General features: G+C 36.9%; 1 protein-coding gene and 1 non-coding gene across 2 annotated transcripts; both read left to right on the top strand.

Moving 5' to 3' along the window:
- Positions 1-4,561: 4,561 nt before the first annotated feature.
- Positions 4,562-4,669, top strand: LOC148570893 (small nucleolar RNA R71). Its single transcript, XR_015908570.1, has one exon. It is a non-coding gene; the product is annotated as a small nucleolar RNA R71 (small nucleolar RNA).
- An 18,022-nt stretch (positions 4,670-22,691) lies between these two features.
- Positions 22,692-23,302, top strand: LOC107633216 (ribulose bisphosphate carboxylase/oxygenase activase 2, chloroplastic-like). The gene is made up of 2 exons (XM_016336857.3): positions 22,692-22,744; positions 23,063-23,302. Exons 1-2 carry the CDS (start codon positions 22,700-22,702, stop codon positions 23,300-23,302), a joined length of 285 nt encoding a protein of 94 aa, XP_016192343.2. The 5' UTR covers positions 22,692-22,699.
- Positions 23,303-23,965: the final 663 nt, after the last annotated feature.

Consider the following 23,965-nt stretch of genomic DNA (forward strand, 5'->3'; position numbering starts at 1 on the left):
ACATTGGTTTTATAATTAATGGAAAACTTTTTACTATTTTATTTGTCATTTAAATACTATCCATAAAAAATAATTACGTAAAGCAAAACACTATATAAATAGAAAACTTTTGAATTTATCATTTTAGTTTATTTCTTAATTCTCACTTGATATTACTCAAATTTAATAGGTTGATGGTGGTGATTCTTTTTGTTAGTTAAAAAATTTTAACACCCTCTCTCCCTCTCTTTCTCTCTCTTAATTTTATTAAATAGTTTTTTTAGGTCAGAATATTTTTAACTTCCTCTATAATAAGTATTTTTTAGATTATCTAATGCATAAAATATCATATCTTTTCATTTTATCTTAAAAGTTTCATATTTTTTTTATATCAAAGCATTACGATTTATTATATTATTATATATTATTTTTGTACCACAAAACAAAAGTAAAATTTTATATCTTTTTTTGTTACTTATTTTATTTTATTTTGGCTATTTAAATTAGCATGTATATGATCAACATATTTTTTATTATTCATGCAATATTTTTACAAAATTTTTTTAGTTCAAATCAAAATGCATTTAAAAAATCATCTTTAAATCCTAAACCATGTAATTCAAAGATTATTGCATTCATATTTTCTAAAATTTCAAAAAATAAAAATTTTTTGTATTATTATAATTAGTTGAATGGAGAAATGATAAAAATCACATCATAATTTTAATTAATAAAGTAAAAGAATTTGTCAATTTATATTATTATTAATTTTAGTTACACTTAAAAGTGAATAACACTTTAAAAACAACTAAAAAAAATTCAAAAATCTTATGTGAATCAATATGTACATAAAATATTATATGAAGATAAGTATAAATATTAGGATAGTCAATAAGTAATTACAGAAGAATAAAAATTAATTGTAAATTCTAAAAGTTGAAATAGTAAAAAGAATGAGGAAGAAAAAATTAGATATTTATTGGGTTATTCCTCTTGAATAGGATAGAATTGAAAAAAAAAATACAGGGGTTGTTGTAGAACCCGGTTATTCAATAAATAATTAGCCCACAAAATTAAAATTTATTCTAAAAAATTAGAAAATGAAATTTTATAGTTTAATATGATAGAGAAAATTAAAACAAGAATTTCGACACCAATTTTAAAGAATTTGGCCCAAGATTGGGCAAAACGAATCGAACCAGGTGAACCAGGCCCATATTGGGCCCAAGGCCCAACCCACTACACATGGTTAAATGAGCCACAACTCATTCTCTACCTCATCTTATGCAAAGCACGCTGCAAGTGCAGCAAAGGGGGAGAACAATCACAAAAAAAAAATCATAAACCCTTGGTTTGATTCAAAGTGCCATAACTTTTGATTCGGAGCTCCGATCGCCGCACTGTTTGCGGCCACGTGACCGTGGCGTCAAACTCTACAAAGCCCATAATATCGTTCAAGAGGTAAGCTACGATTTCATTTCAGTTTTTCCATCCCTTGAATTCGAAAATCTTGAGCAAAAATGTTGAGATTTTGAGTTTTTTGATCTTATAGGATCCAATTAGCTTGAAGGAAAAGCTTAGTCTTACCTCTTTGATCATTAGGTATGGTAAGTTTCTCAACCCTAAGTCAAATACTTGAGTTATTGTGAATAGATATTGAGTTTGTATGTGTGGGTCTATGTTATGTGTATTAGGCAATATGTGTATGTGAGTGGATTGAAGGTTGATAGAGATTTTGGGAGCTTGAAGTAATTGCAAGCTAGAAATATGATTTTTGAAGGTTTTGGAATCTTGAAAGTTGAGGAAAAGTTGAATTGGAAGTGTTCCGGGTTGAGCGAGGAAACGGCAAGGTATGGTCTCGGTTTTCTGTATCTAAAATATGATGTAATGTGAAAACATAGGCTAGTGACCCTAGGATAGGGATTGAATTATTGATGTATGGAATGGTTGAGATAGATTGTGTTATTATGCATGTGGTTAGAGACTTTGGAGGTATTGATGAGATTTTGTATGCAAGATATGTATGCCTTGGTGTATGTTTGATGGTTAGTGAGATGGAATGGTGGGTGGTACCATGTTGATGGTGAAAATGAAGTTGACTTGTATGTATAGTGGTTGGTCAAATTGATTATTGTGGAATTGAGGTAGGGAATAATGTTTATATGGTATGATGTTTGAAATTGAAACATCCGACGTGAAATTTACGAAAATGGAGGATTGGTAAGATGATGAATGTGATGGTATATTATTGAAATTGGAATATTGAGTTGAGAGTCATGAAAAATGCTGAAATGGTAATGGCTTGGGTTGGTTTAAAAGGGTTTTTGAAAATTGTGTTTTCAAATTGGAGGTTTGCAAGTTTTGTGAAAATAGTGATTTCGGCCCAACTATGATGGAGCATAACTTGGTCTCCGAATCTCCGATTTGTGTCAAACTTATTTAGAAATAAAATTTGGTACGAGATGTTTATGCCGTTTAATGAACGGAGGAAAAATATTTTAAAATGAGGAAGTTATGCTCAATCAAAGTTTGGTGTACAAGCTAAAAATTCTGGACTTAGCAGCTTTTTGGAGCTGCTGCATTGTATGCGTACGTATACATTCCCATACGCATACATGCGCCTCTGGCTGGCCCATATGCATACATGAAAATGGCAATGCGTACGCGAAATGGGCCAAGATACAAACTCACGCGTACGTGTGGCCCACGCGTACGCGTGACCTGGGATTTTTTCATACGTGAAAATCCTCATACGCGGCCAGTCATTTCGGGTTCGTGCGAATGCGTACGCATGCATGGAAATGCGTACGTGACATGGTCCAGACGCACGCTCACATGTACGCGTGACCCTGTTTTCAGCAAATATGATATTTATATTTTTAAAACCGAATTTCAAACTTCTAAGCCCCCATTTTCATCCTATAAGTCCTAAATCCTTATAGTTTGCCTAGTAATAAAAAGAAGCTAGGAAAGGGTGGTAGCTTGAGGATGAAGTAAGGGGAGAGTTAATGATGAATTATGATTAATGATGATTGTATAAGTTGCTCAAGGTGATGGTGGAAGTATGGTGTATGCCGTGAGCCGAAAGGCTGTATTTGATAATGATTTATGGCTAGTTATGGATTATGTTATGAGCCGGATAGCTATGATAATATTGATTTATGGCTGATAATGAATATATGAATTTGGTTGATTGCTTTATCTTTAGTCCTCTTTCTCGAAAGTGTGACCCCAGAGAGATGATGGAAGGTGAGGATCCCCTTCCTTATTCCTACTGGTATTGTAAAATCGCCTCCAGTGAGATGGTGGGAGGTTAGGATCCCCTCCTTAGTTCCTCCTAGATATATGAGAACATACCTCCTGGGTAGACGCAAGGGTTGTGGTTTTGCCCCCCACTTGCTCCAGGTTGGTTAGTATAGAGACTCCCCAGGTAGACGCAAGGGTTTGTGGTTTCGTCCCACTTGCTCCGCGTTATGATGAGTTATGTATAAAAAGTGCAATTATATGATGTATAAATGATGATATGGCCATGATGAATGATTACGGAATGTTTATGAATGGATATAAAATGACTATCTGAGATACGAGTTTCCCTGGGTGAAAGCAGTGGCTAGCCACCACGTGCTTCAGAGGAAGAATACTCATCAGAGCTCATGAATGGCAACAGTAAGTTCAGTGGAATCTCTATGGTCTCTGTATGAGCCTCAGATTCCTTTGGTTCCTCATTAGGGAACTTTTTAGTGGTCAATGGATGTCCATTGAGGTCTTTCTCACTGGAAATCACTGCCTCTTCCTCCTCTATAGGTTCGGCCATGTTGGGTATATTGATGGCCTTGCACTCTCTCTTTGGATTCTCTTCTATATTGCTTGGGAGAGTACTAGGAGGGATTTCAGTAACTCTTTTACTCAGCTGACCCACTTGTGCCTCCAAATTTCTAATGGAGGACCTTGTTTCAATCATGAAACTGAGAGTGGTCTTAGATAGATCAGAGACTATGGTTGCTAAGTCAGAGAGGCTCTGCTTAGAATTCTCTGTCTATTGCTGAGTAGATGATGGAAAAGGCTTGCTATTACCAAACCTATTTCTCCCACCATTATTGTTATTGAAGCCTTGATTAGGCTTCTGTTGATCCTTCCAAGAGAGATTGGGATGATTCCTCCATGAAGGATTGTAAGTGTTTCCATAGGATTCTCCCATGTAATTCACTTCTTCCATTCCAGGATTCTCAGGATCATAAGCTTCTTCTTCAGAGGAAGCTTCTTTAGTACTGCCGGATGCAGCTTGCATTTCAGTCAAACTCTGAGAAATCATATTGACTTGCTGAGTCAATATTTTATTCTGAGTCAATATGGCATTCAAAGTATCATTCTCAAGAAATCCTTTCTTCTGAGTCATCCCATTATTCACAGGATTTCGTTCAGAAGTGTACATGAACTTGTTATTTGTAACCATCTCAATGAGTTCCTGGGCTTTTGCAGGCGTCTTCTTCAGATGAAGAGATCCACCAGCAGAGTGGTCCAATGACATCTTGGACAATTCAGACAGACCATCATAGAATATACATAGGATGCTCCATTCTAAAAGCATGTCAAAAGGACACCTTCTGATCAATTGCTTGTATCTTTTCCAAGCTTCATAGAGGGATTCACCTTCCTTCTGTCTGAAAGTTTGGACTTCCACTCTAAGCTTGCTCATCTTTTGAGGTGGAAAGAATTTGGCCAAGAAGGCATTGACCAACTTTTCCCAAGAGTTCAGGCTTTCTTTAGGTTGTGAGTCCAACCATGTCCTAGCTCTATCTCTTACAGCCAAGGGGAAAGCATAAGTTTGTAGACCTCAAGATTAACCTCATTGGTCTTAACAGTGTCACAGATTTGCAAGAATTCAGCTAAGAACTGATGAGGATCTTCCAATGGAAGTCCATGAAACTTGCAATTCTGCTGCATTAGAGAAACTAATTGAGGCTTAAGCTCAATTTTGTTTGCTCCAATTGTAGGAATTGAGATGCTTCTTCCATAGAAGTCAGAAGATGGTGCAGTAAAGTCACCAAGCATCTTCCTTGCATCTCCACCATTATTGTTGTTTTCGGCTGCCATGTTTACTTCTTTTTCGAAAATTTCTGTTAGGTCATCTCCAGAGTGTTGTGCTTTAGCTTCTCTTAGGTTCCTCTTCAGAGTCGTTTCAGGTTCAGGATCAGCTTCAATAAGAATGTTCTTATCCTTGTTCCTGCTCATATGAAAAAGAAGAGAACAGAAAAGAAGAGGAATCCTCTATGTCACAGTATAGAGATTCCTTTATGTGAGTAGAAGAATAAAAGAATGAGGTAGAGAGAGAATAAGAAGAATTCGAACACAGAGAGAGGGAGAGGGTTCGAATTTTAAGAATAAGAGAAGTGTTAGTAATTAAATAAAATAAATAGAAAGAGATGAGAGGGAGAGAGTTTGAATTTAAAAAGAAGGAGAAGAAAAATATTTTTGTTTTTATTTTAATTATTGGTTAAAATTCGAATTTATTAAAAGAAATAAAATAAAATTTAAAACAATTAATTGATTAAAAAGATTTTTGAAAAAGATGTTAATTATTTTCAAAAATTAGAGAGAGAAATAGTAATTTTTTTAAAATCAAACAAAAACAAAAAAAATCAAGTGGTTAATTGAAAAAGATTTGAAAATCAATTTTTAAAAGATAAGAAGTTAGAAAAGATTTTGAAATTGAATTTTGAAAAAGATATGATTAAAATTTATTTTGAAAAAGATTTGAAAAAGAAATTAAAAAGATTTGATTTTTGAAATTAATGTTGATGACTTGACTAACAAGAAACTAAAAGATATGATTCTTAGAATTTAAAGATTGAACCTTTCTTAATAGGCAAGCAACAACTTGAAATTTTTTTTGACTCAAAATATTAAATGTTAGCAATAATTTCGAAAATACGAAATAAAAATAAGAACAAGATTTTAAAAATCAATTTTGAAATTTCGAAAATGTTAAGAAAAAAATGAAAAAGATTTGATTTTTGAAAAAGATTTGAAAAGATAGAATTTTTAAATTGAAATTTTGACTTGACTAATAAGAAACAACTAAATTTTTAAAATTTTTGACTAAGTCAATCCAAAATTTTGAAATTTATGAGACATAAAAGGAAAACATATTTTTTTATTTTTGAATTTTTAATGAGGAGAGAGAAAAACAACTAAATGACTCAAGACATAAAAATTTAAGATCAAAACTAATAATGCATGCAAAAACACTTTGAATGTCAAGATGAACACCAAGAACATATTTTTGAAAATTTTTAAGAAAAGAAACACATGCAAGACACCAAACTTAGAAATTTTAAACTTTAGACACTAATAATTCAAAAATGCATATGAAAAAAAAGAAGAGACACAAAACAAGAAAATTTAAAGATCAAATAAAGAAAATCATCAAGAACAACTTGAAGATCAATGAAGAACACAATGCATATATTTTTGAAAATTTAAGAAAGATTAAAATATGCAATTGACACCAGACTTAAAATTTGACACTAAACTCAAACAAGAAACACAAATTTTTTGGTTTTTATGGTTTTATTGATTTTTTTGTATTTTTCAAAATTATTTTGGAAATAGAAAATAAAGAAGTTCAAAATTTTTAATCAGAATTCCAGGATTCATGTAATGTTAGTCTAAAGCTCCAGTCCAAAAGAATTAGACATGGCCAATGGCCAGCCAAGCTTTAGCATAGAATTATAAATGAGAATCCCAAAGCTGATGCAATGTTATTCTAAAGCTTCGGTCCAACAGAGTTAGACATGGCCAGATGGCCAGCCAAGCTTTAGCATAACAAATACATACAACAGTCTAATGAACATGATAAATTAAAGTTTCGGTCCAAAAGATTAGACATGGCTTCATAGCTAGCCAAGCTTTAACATACCATCATGAAGCTCGAAGATGGAATTCATTCTTAAATATTTTGATGAATTTTTCGAAAACTAAATATATATTTTTTTTAATTTTTTTTTTGAAAATAAAAAATATAAAAAGCTTAAACATAAAATAAAATTACCCAATCTAAGCAAAAAGATAAACCGTCAGTTGTCCAAACTCGAACAATTCCCGGCAATGGCGCCAAAAACTTGGTGGACAAAATTGTGATTCACACTTTTCACAACTCCGAACAACTAACCAGCAAGTGCACTGGGTCGTCCAAGTAATACCTTACGTGAGTAAGGGTCGATCCCATGGAGACTGTCGGCTTGAAGCAAGCTATGGTCATCTTGTAAATCTTAGTCAGGAGGATTCAAATGGTTATGAGGTTTTGATAATTAAAAGATAAATAACACATAAAATAAGATAGAGATACTTATGTAATTCACTGGTGGGAATTTTGGATAAGCGTTTGGAGATGCTTTGTTGCTTCTAAACCTCTGGTTTTCTATTGCCTTCTTCCAATCATGCGTGCTCCCTTCCATGGCAAGCTGTATGATCCTCTCGGATGAAAAATACCAGGTACGATCTCTGCACGGCTAACCAACTGTTGGCTTTCTCGTCTCGGATGAAAAATACCAGGTACAGCTACCGCACAGCTAATCATCTGTCGGTTCCCACTAGCGTCAGAATAGGACCCTTATCCTTTTGCACACTGTCACTGCGCCCAACATTCGCAGGTTTGAAGCTCGTCACAGTCATCCCTTCCCAGATCCTACTCGGAATACCACAGACAAGGTTTAAACTTTTCGGATCTCAGGAATGTTGCTAATGGTTCTAGCCTATACCAAGATGATACTAATCTCACGGACTCGGTCCGTGTATTAGATACCCAAGAGAATATACTCCGGCTGTCGTCCAATAACTACGTTGAACATCATGTAGACCGCTTGTGGTTGTCAGGCACGCAGATCTTGGCTAAGCGAGTAACGAAGATAGTGGGTGATTGTCACAGGTCACCCCTTCATTCTGACTTAACTGAATTAAGTACAAGAGTATATCTTGGAGAAGAAGTAGGCGTGAATTGAAGGAAAAACAATAGTACTTGCATTAATTTATTAAGAACAACAGAGCTTCACACCTTAATCTATGTGGTGTAGAAACTCCACCGTAGAAAATACATAAGTGAAAAAGGTCTAGGCATGGCCGTGAAGCTAGCCTCCAATGGAGGTTCCAAAGTGTCAAATTTATATAAGATAAAATTTATAAAATAAATCTCTAAAAGTAGTTTTTATACTAAACTAGTTACTAGGGTTTACAGAAAATGAGTAACTAAGTGCAGATAGTGCAGAAATCCACTTCCGGGGCCCACTTGGTGTGTGCTTGGGCTGAGCATTGAAGCTTTCACGTGCATAGGCTGTTCTTGGAGTTAAAAGCCAGCTTGGGTGCCAGTTTGGGCGTTTAACTCCAATTCTGGTGCCAGTTCTGGTGTTTTACGCCAGAAAGTTTTAGGCTGGCTTTGAACGCCAATTTGGGCCATCAGATCTCGGGCAAAGTATGGACTATTATATATTTATGGAAAGCCCAGGATGTCTACTTTCCAAAGAAATTCAGAGTGCGCCAATTGGACTTCTGTAGTTCCAGAAAATCCACTTCGAGTGCAAGAGAGTCAGAATCCAACAACATCTGCAGTCCTTTTTCAGCCTCTGAATCAGATTTTTGCTCAGGTCCCTCAATTTCAGCCAGAAAATATCTGAAATCACAGAAAAATACACAAACTCACAGTAAAGTCCAAAAATGTGATTTTTGAATAAAAACTAATAAAAATATAATAAAAAATAACTAAAACATACTAAAAACTATCTAAAAACAATGCCAAAAAGGGTATAAATTATCCGCTCATCACGTACGCGTGGGCATGCATGTTGGCCCATTTCGCGTATGCACTTCCCTTTTTGCGTACGCATATGGGCCAGCCCGAGGTGCATGTATGCGTATGGGAATGTATGCGTACGCATACAATGGAGAAGCTCAAAAAAACTGCTAAGTCCAGAATTTTTAGCTTACACACCAAACTTTGATCGAGCATAACTTCCTCATTTTAAAACATTTTTCCTCCGTTATTAAAATGGCATAAACATCTCGGACCAAATTTTATTTCCAAATGAGTTTGACACAAATCGGAGGTCCAGAGTAGGCGAAAAATCACAATTTTCACAAAAACAAACAAACCTCAATTTTCAAAACATACTCTTTCTAAACCCTTTAAAACCAACTCAAACCTTAGCCAATTCAGTATTTACCACATTCCAACCTCTTTATTCAATCCACAACAAATCAATCTACCATTTTCATGAATCTCAAATCAACAATTCAATTAAAACAACATCCAATCTTTCAAGCTCAATAATCAACAAAACCTCATGTTCAAGCACTATATACATTACCATCATTCATTCAATCACCAATCATCAACCATATACTTACTGTCCTTACCTCTTTTGGGCCTCCGGCCCGAATCCACGGCCTCCAGCCCAATATTTCATCAAATCAATATACATAAACTCATCACCATAGAGTTCACTATGCACTACCGATTTCAATCAAGACAACAACAATGCACAATTCCACAATCCTTATCTAATGTCATCCACTACGCATATAATGCCAATCAATCATACTGTTCAAGCTTAATCCTAGGGGCACCTAACCTAGGAATTCACATCATATCACACGGTACTTAAATGAAACTTAAACCGTACCTTAATGACGGCAGTTCACACCCAAACTTGAATTCTTTTCACCAAGGCTCCCAAGCTTAAACCACCGCATCAAAGTTTCACAAGCAAATTGAATCTCCCCATTGTGCACCAAAATCCCCAATACTCTAACATAACCAATTTTCTCACTAAAAATCAACCTAGGATTCATGTAATCTAGTAAATCACAAGGGTTAGTTATTCCTTATCTCAAACCACAGATCCTTGAGCAATACTCACAAGGTAATCAAGGCTAGTAAATCATTAAACAACCAAAACCACAAAATTACTTGAAATCCACAACCAAAATCTTCAAAGGGGAAAATAAAAACTAGGCAGAGGTCATAGAGAAACTCACCACAACACCTAGATAGAATCGAAGAGGGCGAGAAGAGCGATGCGTGACCACAAATGGCTCGTCGATTGGAGCTCCGTAGCTCAAGTTACAGTGGTTTGAAGTTGGATGTGAATAGTGCCACCAAAACCCTTTTTCCCCTTCTTCACAATCCGAGATCTCTCTCTTTCTTTGAACGAAATGAGCTGAAAGCTCATTAATGAGGACTATATATATTGGACTTGGTCCCAATATGGGTCCGGTCCAACGGGTTAGCCCGTTGGCCCAATTTTGGGCCAAAACCTTTAAGATTAGAGTTTTAAATTGTATTTTAAATATTTCTATCTACCCAAATTATAAATTCTTATTTCTTAACGTTGTTCACTTCCAATTAATTTTCCCAGCCGCAGTACCAAACAGATCTCAGCCAGTACTGCCGGTCAAATTTTCAGTGCGCATTTTTATGCAGAAAACTATGTTTTCCGACCCAGAAAAATCCACTGAGTCTAAATATCATATTCAAATTATCAAATTCCGATTGCTAAATTTTTTAACCATGTTTGCTTATGTTTAATTTATTATTTAATTAATTATGGTTTGACTGGGTTTTATACCAAAAACTTGGTGCACAAAATTGACTCCGCAACTTTTGCACAGATAGGCCGGCAAGTGCACCGGGTCATCCAAGTAATACCTCAGGTGAGTGAGGGTCGATCCCACGAGGATTGTTTGCTTGAGCAAGCACTAGATACCTTGTAGATCAAAGTCAGATAGATAGAAAAGATGATTGTTGTTATGAAAAACGCATAAAACAAACAAATAAATAAAACGTTACTAGGTAGGTGTGAAACCAATGGTATGAGAACGGTTCTGGCTTTGGAGATGCTTCTTCTTTCTGGATCGACTTTTCACACCATCTACTCCAACTTCTGATTGATTCATTCCATGGAAGGCTGTGAATGACTAACGCCGGGTCAGCAGTCATGAATCTCCTCTGCTTCAAACCAAACACCGGGTCAGCGGTCATCCAATCTGAACGAGGGTGAAGCTCTAGCAGTCCACTCCTTTGGTGATCCTACTCAAAGCACTACAGACAAGGTTGGATCTTCCGGATCAGAGAACTCTGCTCCAATGATTCTAGCCTATACCACAAAGGCCCTAATCGTCCCATACCTTGGCTGAACTGATGTCTCGAGACGTCTCCAACGAAGTCATGGATTAGCTGTCTAAGAGATGTATAATCAAGCTTGTGGTTCAATACTATCCCATCAAGGACTTGCAAGAATCCATGTAGAATAGGGATGACGGTCATGTTACACTCCCAATTCATTAGGATGAAGAACGAAGATACATCTTAGAATAGAATCAAGCATAGATTGAAGTAGAATAGTGATATTATTAATCCATAAGAATCAGGAAAGCTCCTAACCTTAACCTAAGAGGTTAGTGAGTCATACTATACAAAAGCAATGAAAGGTTCAAATGGGGGAGGAAAAAGATCTTAAACATGGGTGATCTTCTCCTATATATACTAATCTGAAAACTAAGAATTATAGAAATATGATAGACTATACTTAGAGGTGCAACAATCCACTTTCGTGGCCCACTTGGTGAGTGTTTGGGCTGAGTTTGGGGTGTCTCCATGAGCTAGTACTCATTAGGGGCGTTGAACGCTGGCTTGGGACTCCCTTTTGGGTGTTGGACGCCAGCTGCTCCCTTTTAGGCGTCGAACGCCAGGAATGGGGTTGATAGCTGGTGTTGAATGCCAATTTTGAGCCTTCATTTCCAGAGCAAAGTATAAACTATTATATGTTTTTGGAAAGCCCTAGATGTTAGCTATCCATAGTTGTTGAGAGAGCACCATTTGGACTTCGGTAGCTCTAGAAATTCTCCTTCGAGTACACGGAGGTCAGATTCTGGCAGCATCTGCAATCCTTTCTCCGTCTCTGAATCAGACTTTGCCAAAACTCCTTAATTTTAGTCGGAAAATACCTGAAACAATCATAAAACACACAAACTCAAAGTAGAATAAAAGAATATGAATTTTGCACTAAAACCTATGAAAATAGAATAAAACTTAAACAAAATATCATGAAAACTATATGAAAATGATGCCAAAAAGCGTATAAAATATTCGCTAATCAAATGCCTTCTAAAAATCCTCTTGCTCTACCTCGAAAGCAAATACCGATTAGAGATAGCCGAAACTCTCTCCTATTGAAGCACAACAAGGGAATGACAGCATATAATGCCCTTGAACTCAAATAGCAGGCAATCTCACCAAACATAACCCCCTTCCCTCTCGAAGTTGACTCGGTGCCTGTGACGAAGCCCCAGCGGTGTATTGGTAGATTTCACTTTAATAACACCTCGTTGTGAGTATAGTTCTACCAACAACAATCCTCGGGGGGTCAAATTTAGAAGAAGGATTTGGTTGTCACAAGTTCAACCCCAATAGAAATAACCGAAGTATTCAAACCCCGGGTCGTCTCACAAGGAATGGGAAAACATGTACTTCGACATTGGTTAGAAATCCGGGGTTGTGAGTTATGAGCATGAAAATAAATGGAAATCTTAACAAGCAAGTAATCTTAAATTGCAATAAACTAATTCAACCACCTAAGTAAAACTTGAGCAATTCCAATGAACAAGCAATATTCTATTTAATTCTACTTAAACCAAACAAGTAACTATAACTAAGGCAATCGAAATTGGAAATTGGGTTCAAATATGAATGATAAAAACAACTCTTGACTAGGCATGGGAATTGGGATCACAATCCTTGTCCAACAACTATATCTTGACAATTATGAGGAACCAAGCTCATTAAGTCTACCCCCAAAGTCTTAAGTACGTGATATCTACCCCTAGACTTGAGGTATGTCAAATGGCTTTGGCCACATCAACCCATAAGTCCCAACCTACCTACTAATTAAATTAGTAGTGGGTTGGCGTCAATGAGTATCAAATTGACCACCAAGGGCTCTGAAATCATCAAATCTATTAGACCCAATGACTCAAGTTTACCCAATTCCCTTGACCTAGGCCAAGAGTGGAAAAGACTACTCCATAATCAAAGTAAACAATTCATCAAACACTTGGTAAGCATTAATAAAAGATATGTTCAAAATAGAAATCAAATTGAATTCCACAAATACCCACTAACAATTATCAACATACAATCAAGTAATCAACAAGATTAAATATAAAAATCATCAATGTAACATCAACAAGTCAAGATTCACAACATTCATGAAATGGGTATAAGATGACAATTGACAAGAATCATAAAACTATCACTAAATGTAAGCAAGATTGTAACAAGGAATTCAAATTTAACAATTAAAACTACAATTAACAAAATCCAATTCACAAATCAACAAGAGAAGATCAAAATTGAAACTAGATCTAGAGAGGAAAAAGGGTTTCTCTCTCTAGAATAACCAAAGAACCAAAAACTAGCTAAAAATTGTGTCCTAGTGTGAAATTGAGTCATCTCTCCTTTTTCCCCTAGCATCCTTGGATCTTTTCCATGCAGAAACAGCTTGAAATTGGGCCTCCTTGGCCTCAGAAATTGCCAGGCACGATTTCTCTTAATGAGGTCACGTGCAGCTTCCCACGCGTGCGCGCCAAGTGCGTGCGCGCGCCGATTGCTTTCATGATCCACGCGTGCGCGCCAGTTGCGCGTGCGCGTCAATAGGAATCTTCCAGTCTGCGCGGATGCGTCCATCCTTTCGCGCCGCTTCCAGCCAATCCCATCCACGCGTGCGCGTGGAGTGCGCGGACGCGCCGATACTGCTGCTCCCAAGACTTCAATTCTTCATGTTCCTCCCTTTTTGTACATGCTTTCTCCCTCTCTTCTAAGTCATTCCTACCCTATAATTCCTGAAATTACTCAACAAAAATATCACGGCATCGAATGGCAATAGAAGAGGATTAAAATATGGCAATTTCAAGGCAAAATAAGCATGTTTTTCATCATAGAGTAATATTGGGAAGTGAACACAAAACCATGCATTTCTTGTGAATAAGTGTGAGAAATATTGATAAAATCCCCCAAAATAGGCGCAAGATAAACCACGAAATCGGAGTTTATCAAATCTCCCCACACTTAAACCAATCATGTCCTCATGCTTAAAAAAAATAAAGAGACCAAAGATTATGATGGGAAAGGATTTATGAAATGCTAAGTACCTAAACGGATGCATGCAACTAAGGTAAAATCATCTACCTACTTGGTCAAAAGTGAATTCATCCTTCAAGAATACATGTGAGCATATAGGGTGAAAATAGTATGCAATTCATGAATCCTACCAAATTGAACATCACCATAGAGTGCATATAACTTGCTAAACAAACGCTTGTGAAAGCCGGGAGCAAGCATTGAGCCTCGAACCCTCACCGGAAGTGTATCCGCTCTATTCGCTCAAGTGTATAGGGTTCACCACTCAATCTCCTCCTAATCATGCTTTCCAAGATTTGTCTTTCATCTAATCAATCAACAATTACTTAATGCATGCTTACAAGTATCATGAGGTCTTATTCATGGGTTGTAATGGGGCTAGGGTGAAGGTAAGGATGTATATGGCTAAGTGGGTTTAAAATTTGAGTCCTTGATCAACCTCGGATCCCACTAGACACCTAAAACAACCTATACAACTACAATACATTCCTAGCTACCCTTGAATTTTACCCTTTTTACATACTCATGCATTCTTTGCAATCCACCTACTATATGCATTGTTTTTATTACTTTATCTTGGGGCATCTTTTTTTTCTCCTTTCATTGCCCTTTTTTCTCTTTTTTTTTTTTTGTCATCATCCCCTTCTCTTTGGGGGTTTCTTTGTGAACCAAAGTGTCAATGCATATGGTGTAATCATTTAGCACATGAGTATGTTCCCAAAATCCTAGAATTTTCAATTACACTACAATTACTTGCCTATATACCTACCTGAATTTCCAAAGTATACCCCCCTATTTGAATGATACACATCCTAACTCACCTAAGCTAATCAAGGATTCAAATTCAGGGACATTCATGGTTTTTCACTTAGGGTTGTTGATGTGCTCTGTTTAAGAACAAGAGGGTTTATCAAAGGTTCAAAATTGGTTAGCAATGGTAGATATAAGGGTTAAGGCTATTTGGGAAAAGTGACTGTTGAAATGATGGCCTCAATCATGCAAATGCATTCATACACAAAGCAATGGACATATAGAATTAGACAAATCAAGGATCACACTCATAGAGAGAGAGATATGCACACAAGAATGGAAGTAATGGTTAAAAGATGTAACCATGCAATAGGCTCAAAACTTTCATGCTTGTGTTCTTAACTCAATCACTATGTTCCAAAATACATTCTTAAAGCAAGTTTACTGCAGAAATTTTCAAAATTTTGGTAGGTCACCCAGAACACAGTTTCTTGGAAAGAAAGCTATTGTTGACCAAGTAACTCTATAGAAACTAACCATCATGCAAAGAGTATTTACAAGCAAGACTAACTACACATGCAATATATAAAAAGAGAAAGATAAATCCATGGGTATTGAGGGGAAGAGAGTGTTACCCATGGAGATCGGTCGAACGACCTCCCCACACTTTAGAAATTAGCACGGTCCTCCGTGCTACGAATGATACGCAAGGGACGGCTGGGACCGGAGTCTTCACTATCCCCTCCATCAGAACTTTCATTGCTTGGGTTCGAAGCGAATGTGAATATCTCAGGTTCCTCCATGCTAGGGGCAACACAATGCAGAAGTTTCTTGATATAAGTATACCGGCGGTGGTTACGCCTCTCATATCTATCAAGCTTCCGGTGAAGATCTTCTATCCTTTGATGTGTGGATCTCAGTGGTGGTGATGATGAGCTAGAAGGAAAAAGAAGTGGCGGGGCCATGTCAAGGCTTGGTTTGTTCATGGGAAGATATAGGTATTTTCCGCTTGGGACCACATCGCCCTTAGCCGAAACCATAATCTTCTTATCTTTGGCTTCCCAAGAAACACCTGCAGCAGCGACTAAGTCAGATATCAAAGCTGGAAATGGCAAGTTACCCCAGTCGTGAACTTGACTCATTACCTGCTTGACAAAAGGTGGAATGTTCACTGCCTTCTCCGTGAGAATATACCAAACAAGTAAGGCAAGGTCCGCCGTGATGGATGACTTGTGAGTGCTAGGTAGCACATAGTGAGATAGGATCTGGGCCCAAGCTCTAGCTTCCACAGTGAGAAAGTGAGCGTCAATACTCTTGGGCCTCATCCGCAGTCGACCATGGATCCAAAAAGATTCTGGCTCAGCAATGACTCGGAGGATTGAGTCCCAATCGAATCCATACTCTTTTCGCTGACGTAGGACTTTTTGGTAGCCATCCGTGTCACTTGGCACTGGTAAAACATTAAGCACTTGCTGAATAGCCTCTTCTGAAACTGAGACTTGCTTACGGCGCATGTATACCGATTGAAGAGAGGAAAGGTGGTAGTTAGTATAAAATTCTTCCACCCAAGAGAGGTTGATTTCTTTTGGTTTCCTCAAGAGAAACTCTCATCCTCGCTGTTCAATGCGGGGCAGAATATAAGGCGCAACCTTGTTCGGCGGAGCGAGCAGATGCTCGCGGTGATAGTTCCTTACTGCTATGGAGGGGAATGTAAGTTCACAGAAGCGGTTAGAGAACCTTGAAGAGTTTCTTGCCGGTTTGCCTTTGTCATTCTCATCAATAGGAGTGGGTGTCTTTCCGTTCTTTGATAAGGGTTTGGCTCCTATTGAAGAACGCGCCTTAGAATTTGATTTTTGGGGTGCCCTCTTTGTGGCCGGTTTCCTTGGAGCTATCTCTTTGCCTTTCTTGGTGGCCATCCTAAAAAGGAAGAGAAAGAAGGAAAATATTAAACCCAAGAAACAACTTGATGAAAACATGCAAGTGACTTGTAATGCTCATGATGAATATGAAAGCAAGGGGTATGTCACTTGTTATGGGATACAAGAGAAAGTAAGACATGCAAAGGCATGAGAAGAGTAGTCTCAAGCATCCTTAATAAAAAGCAAGTCATGTTCAATTAATATGGAATTGGTAAGTATAAACTTGAAACACACAAATTAGACTCAATGCATTTAGAAAGAAACAAGTGAATGAGGAAGGAGCACCAAATTGAAAGTATATGGCTAAATTGAGCCAAAATGGTATGTGTGCATTTCCTCGAATACTTAGCGTGCAATAATCAAGCAATGAGCAATTATGAGACACCAAACCAATTCGAAGCCCAAAATGGAACATCAATCATCACAAAAACATCACACAATGGTAAAAGAGTGACAAAAGATCTAGTAATGCAAATTAAGTTCAAGTTCAACATCCATGGAGAAATAAAGAAAAGAGAGGGAAAATAAGCAAACAAAACAGGAAACATCATCATCAAGTAAAAGAAAAACTAAGTAAGGCAACAAGAAGCATCTTATTAGAAGAAATAGCATAAAGAAAAGTGGAAGTAAGGGAAAGGAAGAAGTTAAACCTTGAAGAGTATGAAAAAGCAAGGTTGAATCTTCTTTTGTGAAGATGAGAGAGGAAATAGGAGAAGTGTAGTGCCACCGAAAAAGGGTGGTTGTCACCGGTGAGTGGCCGGAGACAATGGTGGTGGGTTGTGTAAGAAGAAGAGGAGAAGAGAAATGATGGAGAGAGTGGGAGAATGAACTAAGAAAGAAAAAGAAGTGTGAGTGAGAAAGGAAGTGAAACGGCGCGAAGTATAAAATTGACTCGCGCAACCGGCGCGCGCGCAAGGTGCGCTGACGCGTCGGTAAAGGTATGAGCTGAGGGCGCGTGCGCGTCAGTGGCGCGTGCGCGCGAGAGGAGGTATGCGCGCAGACGCGCACCATGCACGGACGCGTCAGTTTTGGCACAAAGTTGGCCCAATCGTGGCACAACTCTCTGGTTTTTGTACCAGAGACTTCACATAGCCCCATCGGCGCGCGCGCGCACACTGTGCGCTTGCGCGTCGATGGTCAACTGGCAATGGTGCGCGGAGGCGGCATGTACGCGAACACGTGGGTGCCTGGCGCGAGTTGGGCACGAAGTTGGCCTAACTCTCGGGTTTTTAGCCTGAAAATGGAAATTCGCAACCGGCGCACGCGCGCACTGTGCGCCTGCGCGTCGGTGCCCTTTTTCAAAGAAAAATTTTGTTTTCTTTACCTCTTTTCACAACCTATCTATATGAACATTCTACCTATTTAACAGAATCAACAAAGCTAGCATTCCTAATCACTTAACCAATCATCAAAAGATCATAAAATTTAAAGAACTAAAGATACTAAAAGATGGTATAAACAAGGAAGATCTTACCATGGTGGGGTGCCTCCCACCAAGCACTTTTCTTTAACGTCCTTAAGTTGGACGGTCCTCTTCTTAAGCTTCATCTCTACCTGGTGCATCCTCTAATATGTACACCTCTCACTACAAGAAAAAAGGCCTATGGCCACATTTTTTTTTGCTACGCTTTAAAAGCGTGGCCAAAAGTGGTCTATGGCCACGCTTTTATGAGGGTGGCGATTGTATAGAGATTTGGCCACATTTTTTTTGCTACACTTCAAAAGCGTGGCGAAAAGGATCAATGGCCACGCTTTTATGAGGGTGGCAATTGATGCGAGATTTGGCTACGTTTTTTTTGCCACGCTTAAAAAGCGTAGCCATAGAGAGAAACCGGCACGCTTTTAAAGCGTAGCGACAGGGGTTTACTATTGTGGCGTTTTAAAAGCGTAGCCGTTTCCAAAAAGCCTTTTGGCACGCTTCAAAAGCGTGGCCAAAAGACTCCCCCAAAAAAAAATTTTCAAAGAGCTCGTACCCTTCAAATTAAAATGTCTTAAAGTTATAACTTCAAATTAAAATCTTTCAACGAGCTCGCTCCTTCTTCATTCAAAGACCCTAAGCCCAAACTCCTCTTTCAAACATTAAGCCCCATTTCATTCAGAAGATAACCCTAAGCCCTCTCTTCATTGTGCCTCACCCTAACCCTCTCTTCATCTTGCCTCACCCTCACCCTAACTCCGCGACGACGACACTCCGTGAAGAACGTCGCTGCGCTCGCAATGCCTCCGCCGGAAATCCCTCTTCCGGCACCCCTAACCCTCCTTCTGTGGTGATTCTCTCATGCGGTGACTCCCTCTGCTCACTTGCCGTCGCAAACCCGCCGTCGATGCTCCCTTTGCCGCTGCTTCCTTCCGTCACTGCAAACCCCTAACCCCTTCCGCGCCGCTCCCTTTTTCGTGCAGGCCGGGGCCCCTTCCATCGATGCTTCATTGCTGGTTTTGAGAGTTGGTAAGCCCTATTTATTAAAGTCTGTAATCAAACCAGATAACAAAAGAGAGTTGAAGTTTAATTTAAGTAGCAAGTCTCTGTAATCAAATCAGTGCATATGAGTTGGTTGTGGTTGTGTTGTGTTGAATGTGTTAGTTGAATTGATTTTTTTTTTTTGGTTAATATTATTTTTGGGTGCTACTGAATTATCGAATAGAACAGAACTGATGTTATTAAACTCTGAATTGATTTATTAAAATCTCCTTTCTCTTTCTTTCGGTAGATTATGTCCTTGTTTTTCTTCAAAATGTCCACTTTCTTTATTATTATCATTTTGGTTATTGTTAATTTGTGGTTGCAATTCTTTTAGGTAACCCAGCCGCCTGGTGATTCAATTTCCAGCCTTTGTTTCAGTCCCAGGGCCAATTTTGTTGTCACTACTTCATGGGATAACCAGGTTTGAGTTTGACTTGGATATTAGGGCATATTTTTTTGTTAATGTTTTGTGTTATTTCTATTTTTTAATGTTAGTTCACAAAAGAAAAATTGTCACAATGTTATCTTTTTGGTGTTTCTTGCTTTTACGATTAACTTCTCAAACTGAAAGGGATATGATGTTTTTTATAATTAGTATTAGAAAGAAGAAATGGTGACAGAAAATACTTCTGAAACTAAACCAGCTCTTTAAATTTATGTGAAGAAAAGGCTCTTATGTTGTGTTTAATTGTTTGATAGACAAATGTTTTTTTTTTTGGTGAATTTCTTTTGTCAATATCGTAGGTTCGATGTTGGGAGGTTTCAAGGAATGGAACTGTTATCAACAGCACACCCAAGGCTTCAACATCTCATGACCAACCAGTAATGAATTTCTGCTCATTTTATTAAAAAAAAAGAAAAAGAAAAAATTATTATTAGTGGTATTACTGAAAATTTCTTTTGGACTGAGATGGCATTATAATTAATGTTCTCTTTTATTGTTTAAGGTTTTGTGCTCCACTTGGAAGGATGATGGAACACCAGTTTTCTCCGGAGGCTGTGACAAGTAAGTCAAGATGTGGCTGCTTTGGATCTAGTTTTCTTTCTAGTTTTGGTAGTTGATCCAAGTTTTGTTTTTAATGCGGAAAAAAGGTTTTGTTTTTGTTAAGTTTTTTTTTGGTGACTCCATTTTATCAAGTTTTAACGCTAATTAATCACTTGACCAAAAAAAAAAAGCTGATTAATCCACCTAAAATGAGGCATGGCGCCAAAATTTAAGAAATGATGTATGAAAGCAGAATTCAGAAAAAGCAGTTCCTGACCAAAACAAATAAAAGGAAAGCAGTTAAAGTTGGCTGATTTTGATTGTGTTGCAGAAATATTTACCTCTTGAGGAAGGTGCCAAAGTACATAGCCATATATGTGAAGAGTAGGGTGAAATAAATCAAATCATGTGAAATTATCTTATTTGAGTGTATCTGATCCAAATTCACATGCTGCTATACATGGTAAAGAGTAAAGACAAATACATTGTAGGGGTATATACTATACTATATACACATGATTTGAACCTTTGCTTTTCTATTCCAATGGGGCCATGGGGTACGGTCCTCCAAAGTAGACCTCCCTCCCTTCTTAAACCTAATTATCATAACCACGTAATGTATGAAATATACATGTATTTGTCTGTAAATTGATTTTATTAGATTACTTTATAGCATAAATATGACTTTGGATATGCTGTTGCTAGGATCCCAGGAACAAATATATACTATGCACTCTTATCCTTTAACATGAGACACTTTTCACGTTATGCCGACAGTTATATCCACCTTATAGGGAATCATCTTATTTTCAACATTCTAAGCTAAATTTGGAAAAATGTTCAGTGTGTATCGTTATTTTTTTTAGTTTCTATATGTTTGGAGCGCAGATAATACATTGTGTTGTTGCTTAATGATAAATTCATAATAATAATGTGACTAATAATGTATAAATCAAATATATAACTTCAAAACATTTAGTTTAAACAAGTTAATGTACTATGAATAATGATCACTTAATCATTTTCTTCAGAGTGGTCATTTATATATATAATTATTTATATGTTTATTTAATAATTTTAAATTTTTAAAAAATATAATTTCATAATAATTCTCTGTCGTATTAATAAAAAAAATTCCCTTCCTTATATCATTTCGATTCTCTCTGTCGGCTCACTGCTACTTTATAGAGAGAGACCTCCATATCTCATTACTGTGCTTTCTCTTAATCTTTAATGTACTTTTTTTTTATATTAGAACTAATATTATATATGTCTAATCTAATGAATAAGGTATATAATATGTACATGTATCTATCACTAACACAATATTATCCCGTAATAACCTAACATATACCAATTCATATTTATATTGTCCATTATTTTAAGTGCATTATTAGATTCCCTTTTTTTATTAAAAAAAAAAATCAATTGAAATTTCATGGTGGGTGATGACTAAGATGATATTCAGAGAAACAGTTTTGCTTTCAATGTGTGATGATGAATAAAAGTTCTATCTTATCAGGGAGCTAGGAAGGGGAAATTATTTGAGAATCGAAAACAATTAAAAAAGATCATTGTCATGCATATTACAAGGACATAATCACTTTTAGGTTTAGGGTTTATTTTCTGGTGGCTAAAAAATGTTGGTGATGAAATTCTATCTTTCAACCATGTCATATGAAAAACTTTCAAGCTTGATTAGACTGTAATTTTCATTTTTGTCTCCCTTATTCAATTTTCTCTATCGCAAATTAAATAAACACTAGATTAGTTAGATCTTAGGTGTAATAATGTGTGTGTATATGGTTTTCAGGAGAGCAGTGTTGAGCGAGATGATATTAAAGAACTTTTTAGTGAGGTAAGTTGCTGAAGCTGTACATAGTCCTTTGCCAGAAGTTTCTGTTCTACTTATTACTTAACAAAGAACCCTTTGGAGTACTTGAGTTTGTAGAATCAGTGAATAACAAAAGGAATTTTGACTTTTAGAATCATGAAGATCTATTTTTCTATTTGGTTTTACTTTTAAGGCTTAGTAGAGGGAAATGAATCACTTAATTTAGTTAGAAAAGATAGTCGTAAATGCAGTTTCATGTTTTGGCATTGATACTTCTATCTCCTTCATTTTCTCCTGATCTGTTGATTCAGCTATCAATGTTTAAGAAGAATTATGACCATCTTCCAAAAGATATATACTTTGAAAATTACAAAGATTTTGTACGTGGGAATCCAAACTACTTTTTGACTTAAGAAAATGGTAAATCAGCTGCCTGTATACAAGATCATCTTCGTCCAAATGGTGCACACAGATGGGATAAGTACATGAAATCCCCAACTGATGAGTATTCATTATAGTGTTCATTATTTCCTCTGTAGTAAGTTCAATTACTCTCTGCTGCTACAAGGACAATAACACAGCCATGGCTGCTTCAGTTTCAACCATAGGAGCTGTCAAAGGAACTCCAGTATGATACTTTTACCTTACTTTGTTATTTTCAATTAATTCTATTCACTCAATTTATCACTTCTAGTTTTAAACTATGTATAAGATTAAGATAGTAAATGGATTGGATGCAGTGTGAATTAGTAATCAGTTATAGATACCAAATTAGAAAAATAATGATCATGCGGACTATGGATACATACATATCATTAATTTGTGAGTTATCAATATATTTAGATGCGGTTCATGATTTCTTGTATAGTTAAAAAAACTAGATTAGAGTTTTGAATAGAGTAGTAACTCTTAAATAACAAGAGAATAATGTAATTTTACATTGCAGGTGAGTTTGAATGGTTCTGGAGCTGTGGCTTCATCAGTTCCCAATTCATCAGCTTTCTTCGGAAGCAACTTGAAGAAGATTACATCAAGAATCTACAGCAGTAGCAAGGTTTCCTCCGGAAGCTTCAAGATTGTGGCGATCGATGAGGACAAGCAGACAGGTACGGACAGATGGAAAGGGTTGGTCTATGATATCTCAGATGACCAGCAAGACATCACAAGAAGGAAGGGTATTTTGTAGTTTTTAGAGGATGTAGATAATGTAATAGTTATTGGAATTGTAATGCATGTATTACAAATTTATGGGTAGTTGTTATCACTTTGATTTTTTGTTAGAGCTTGTCATGTGATCAATCACTATATTTGGTGTACAAGTTTATGAAGGTTTTATATTGTTAATAGTAATTAAAATTGTTATGAAGGTTTTATATTGTTTAAATTTTACATTATTTATGAATTTTGTTAGATTTTATTATGAAGATTAAAAAAAAACAATTGAACTTCAACAAATTCCATACAGCAGCCACTTTTCGCCACGCTTTAAAAGGGTAGCTATTCCATACACGTAGCTATACCTTTAGCTATTGGCACGCTTTAAAAGCGTAGCCATATCTCTCACTACTGGCACGCTTTAAAAGCGTAGCCATATCTCGCGACTTTGCTACACTTTAAAAGCGTAGCCGTATCTCTAGTTATTGGCACCCTTTAAAAGCGTAGCCATATCTCTTGCTATTGTTACGTTTTAAAAGTGTAGCCATATCCTTTCGCATACGGCCACGTTTAAAAGCGTGGCAATAGATAAAAGCGTGGCGACAAAAAAAGCGTGGCCATAGGTCACTAAAAGCGTGGCGATAGAGCAACCGGCACGCTAACAGTTGTGACCCTTTCAAAAGCGTGCCGGTTG

Source organism: Arachis ipaensis, chromosome B3 (assembly GCF_059453495.1).
Source record: "Arachis ipaensis isolate K30076 ecotype BB chromosome B3, ASM5945349v1, whole genome shotgun sequence".
Classification (NCBI taxonomy): Eukaryota; Viridiplantae; Streptophyta; class Magnoliopsida; order Fabales; family Fabaceae; genus Arachis; species Arachis ipaensis.

What these genes read in the sequence shown, in the direction of transcription:
- LOC107633216 (XM_016336857.3), top strand. Translation starts at nt 22,700, where the DNA reads ATGGCTGCTTCAGTTTCAACCATAGGAGCTGTCAAAGGAACTCCA. An exon ending in GAGCTGTCAAAGGAACTCCA is followed by an intron (nt 22,745 to 23,062) that starts GTATGATACTTT and finishes TTTACATTGCAG; the next exon opens with GTGAGTTTGAATGGTTCTGG.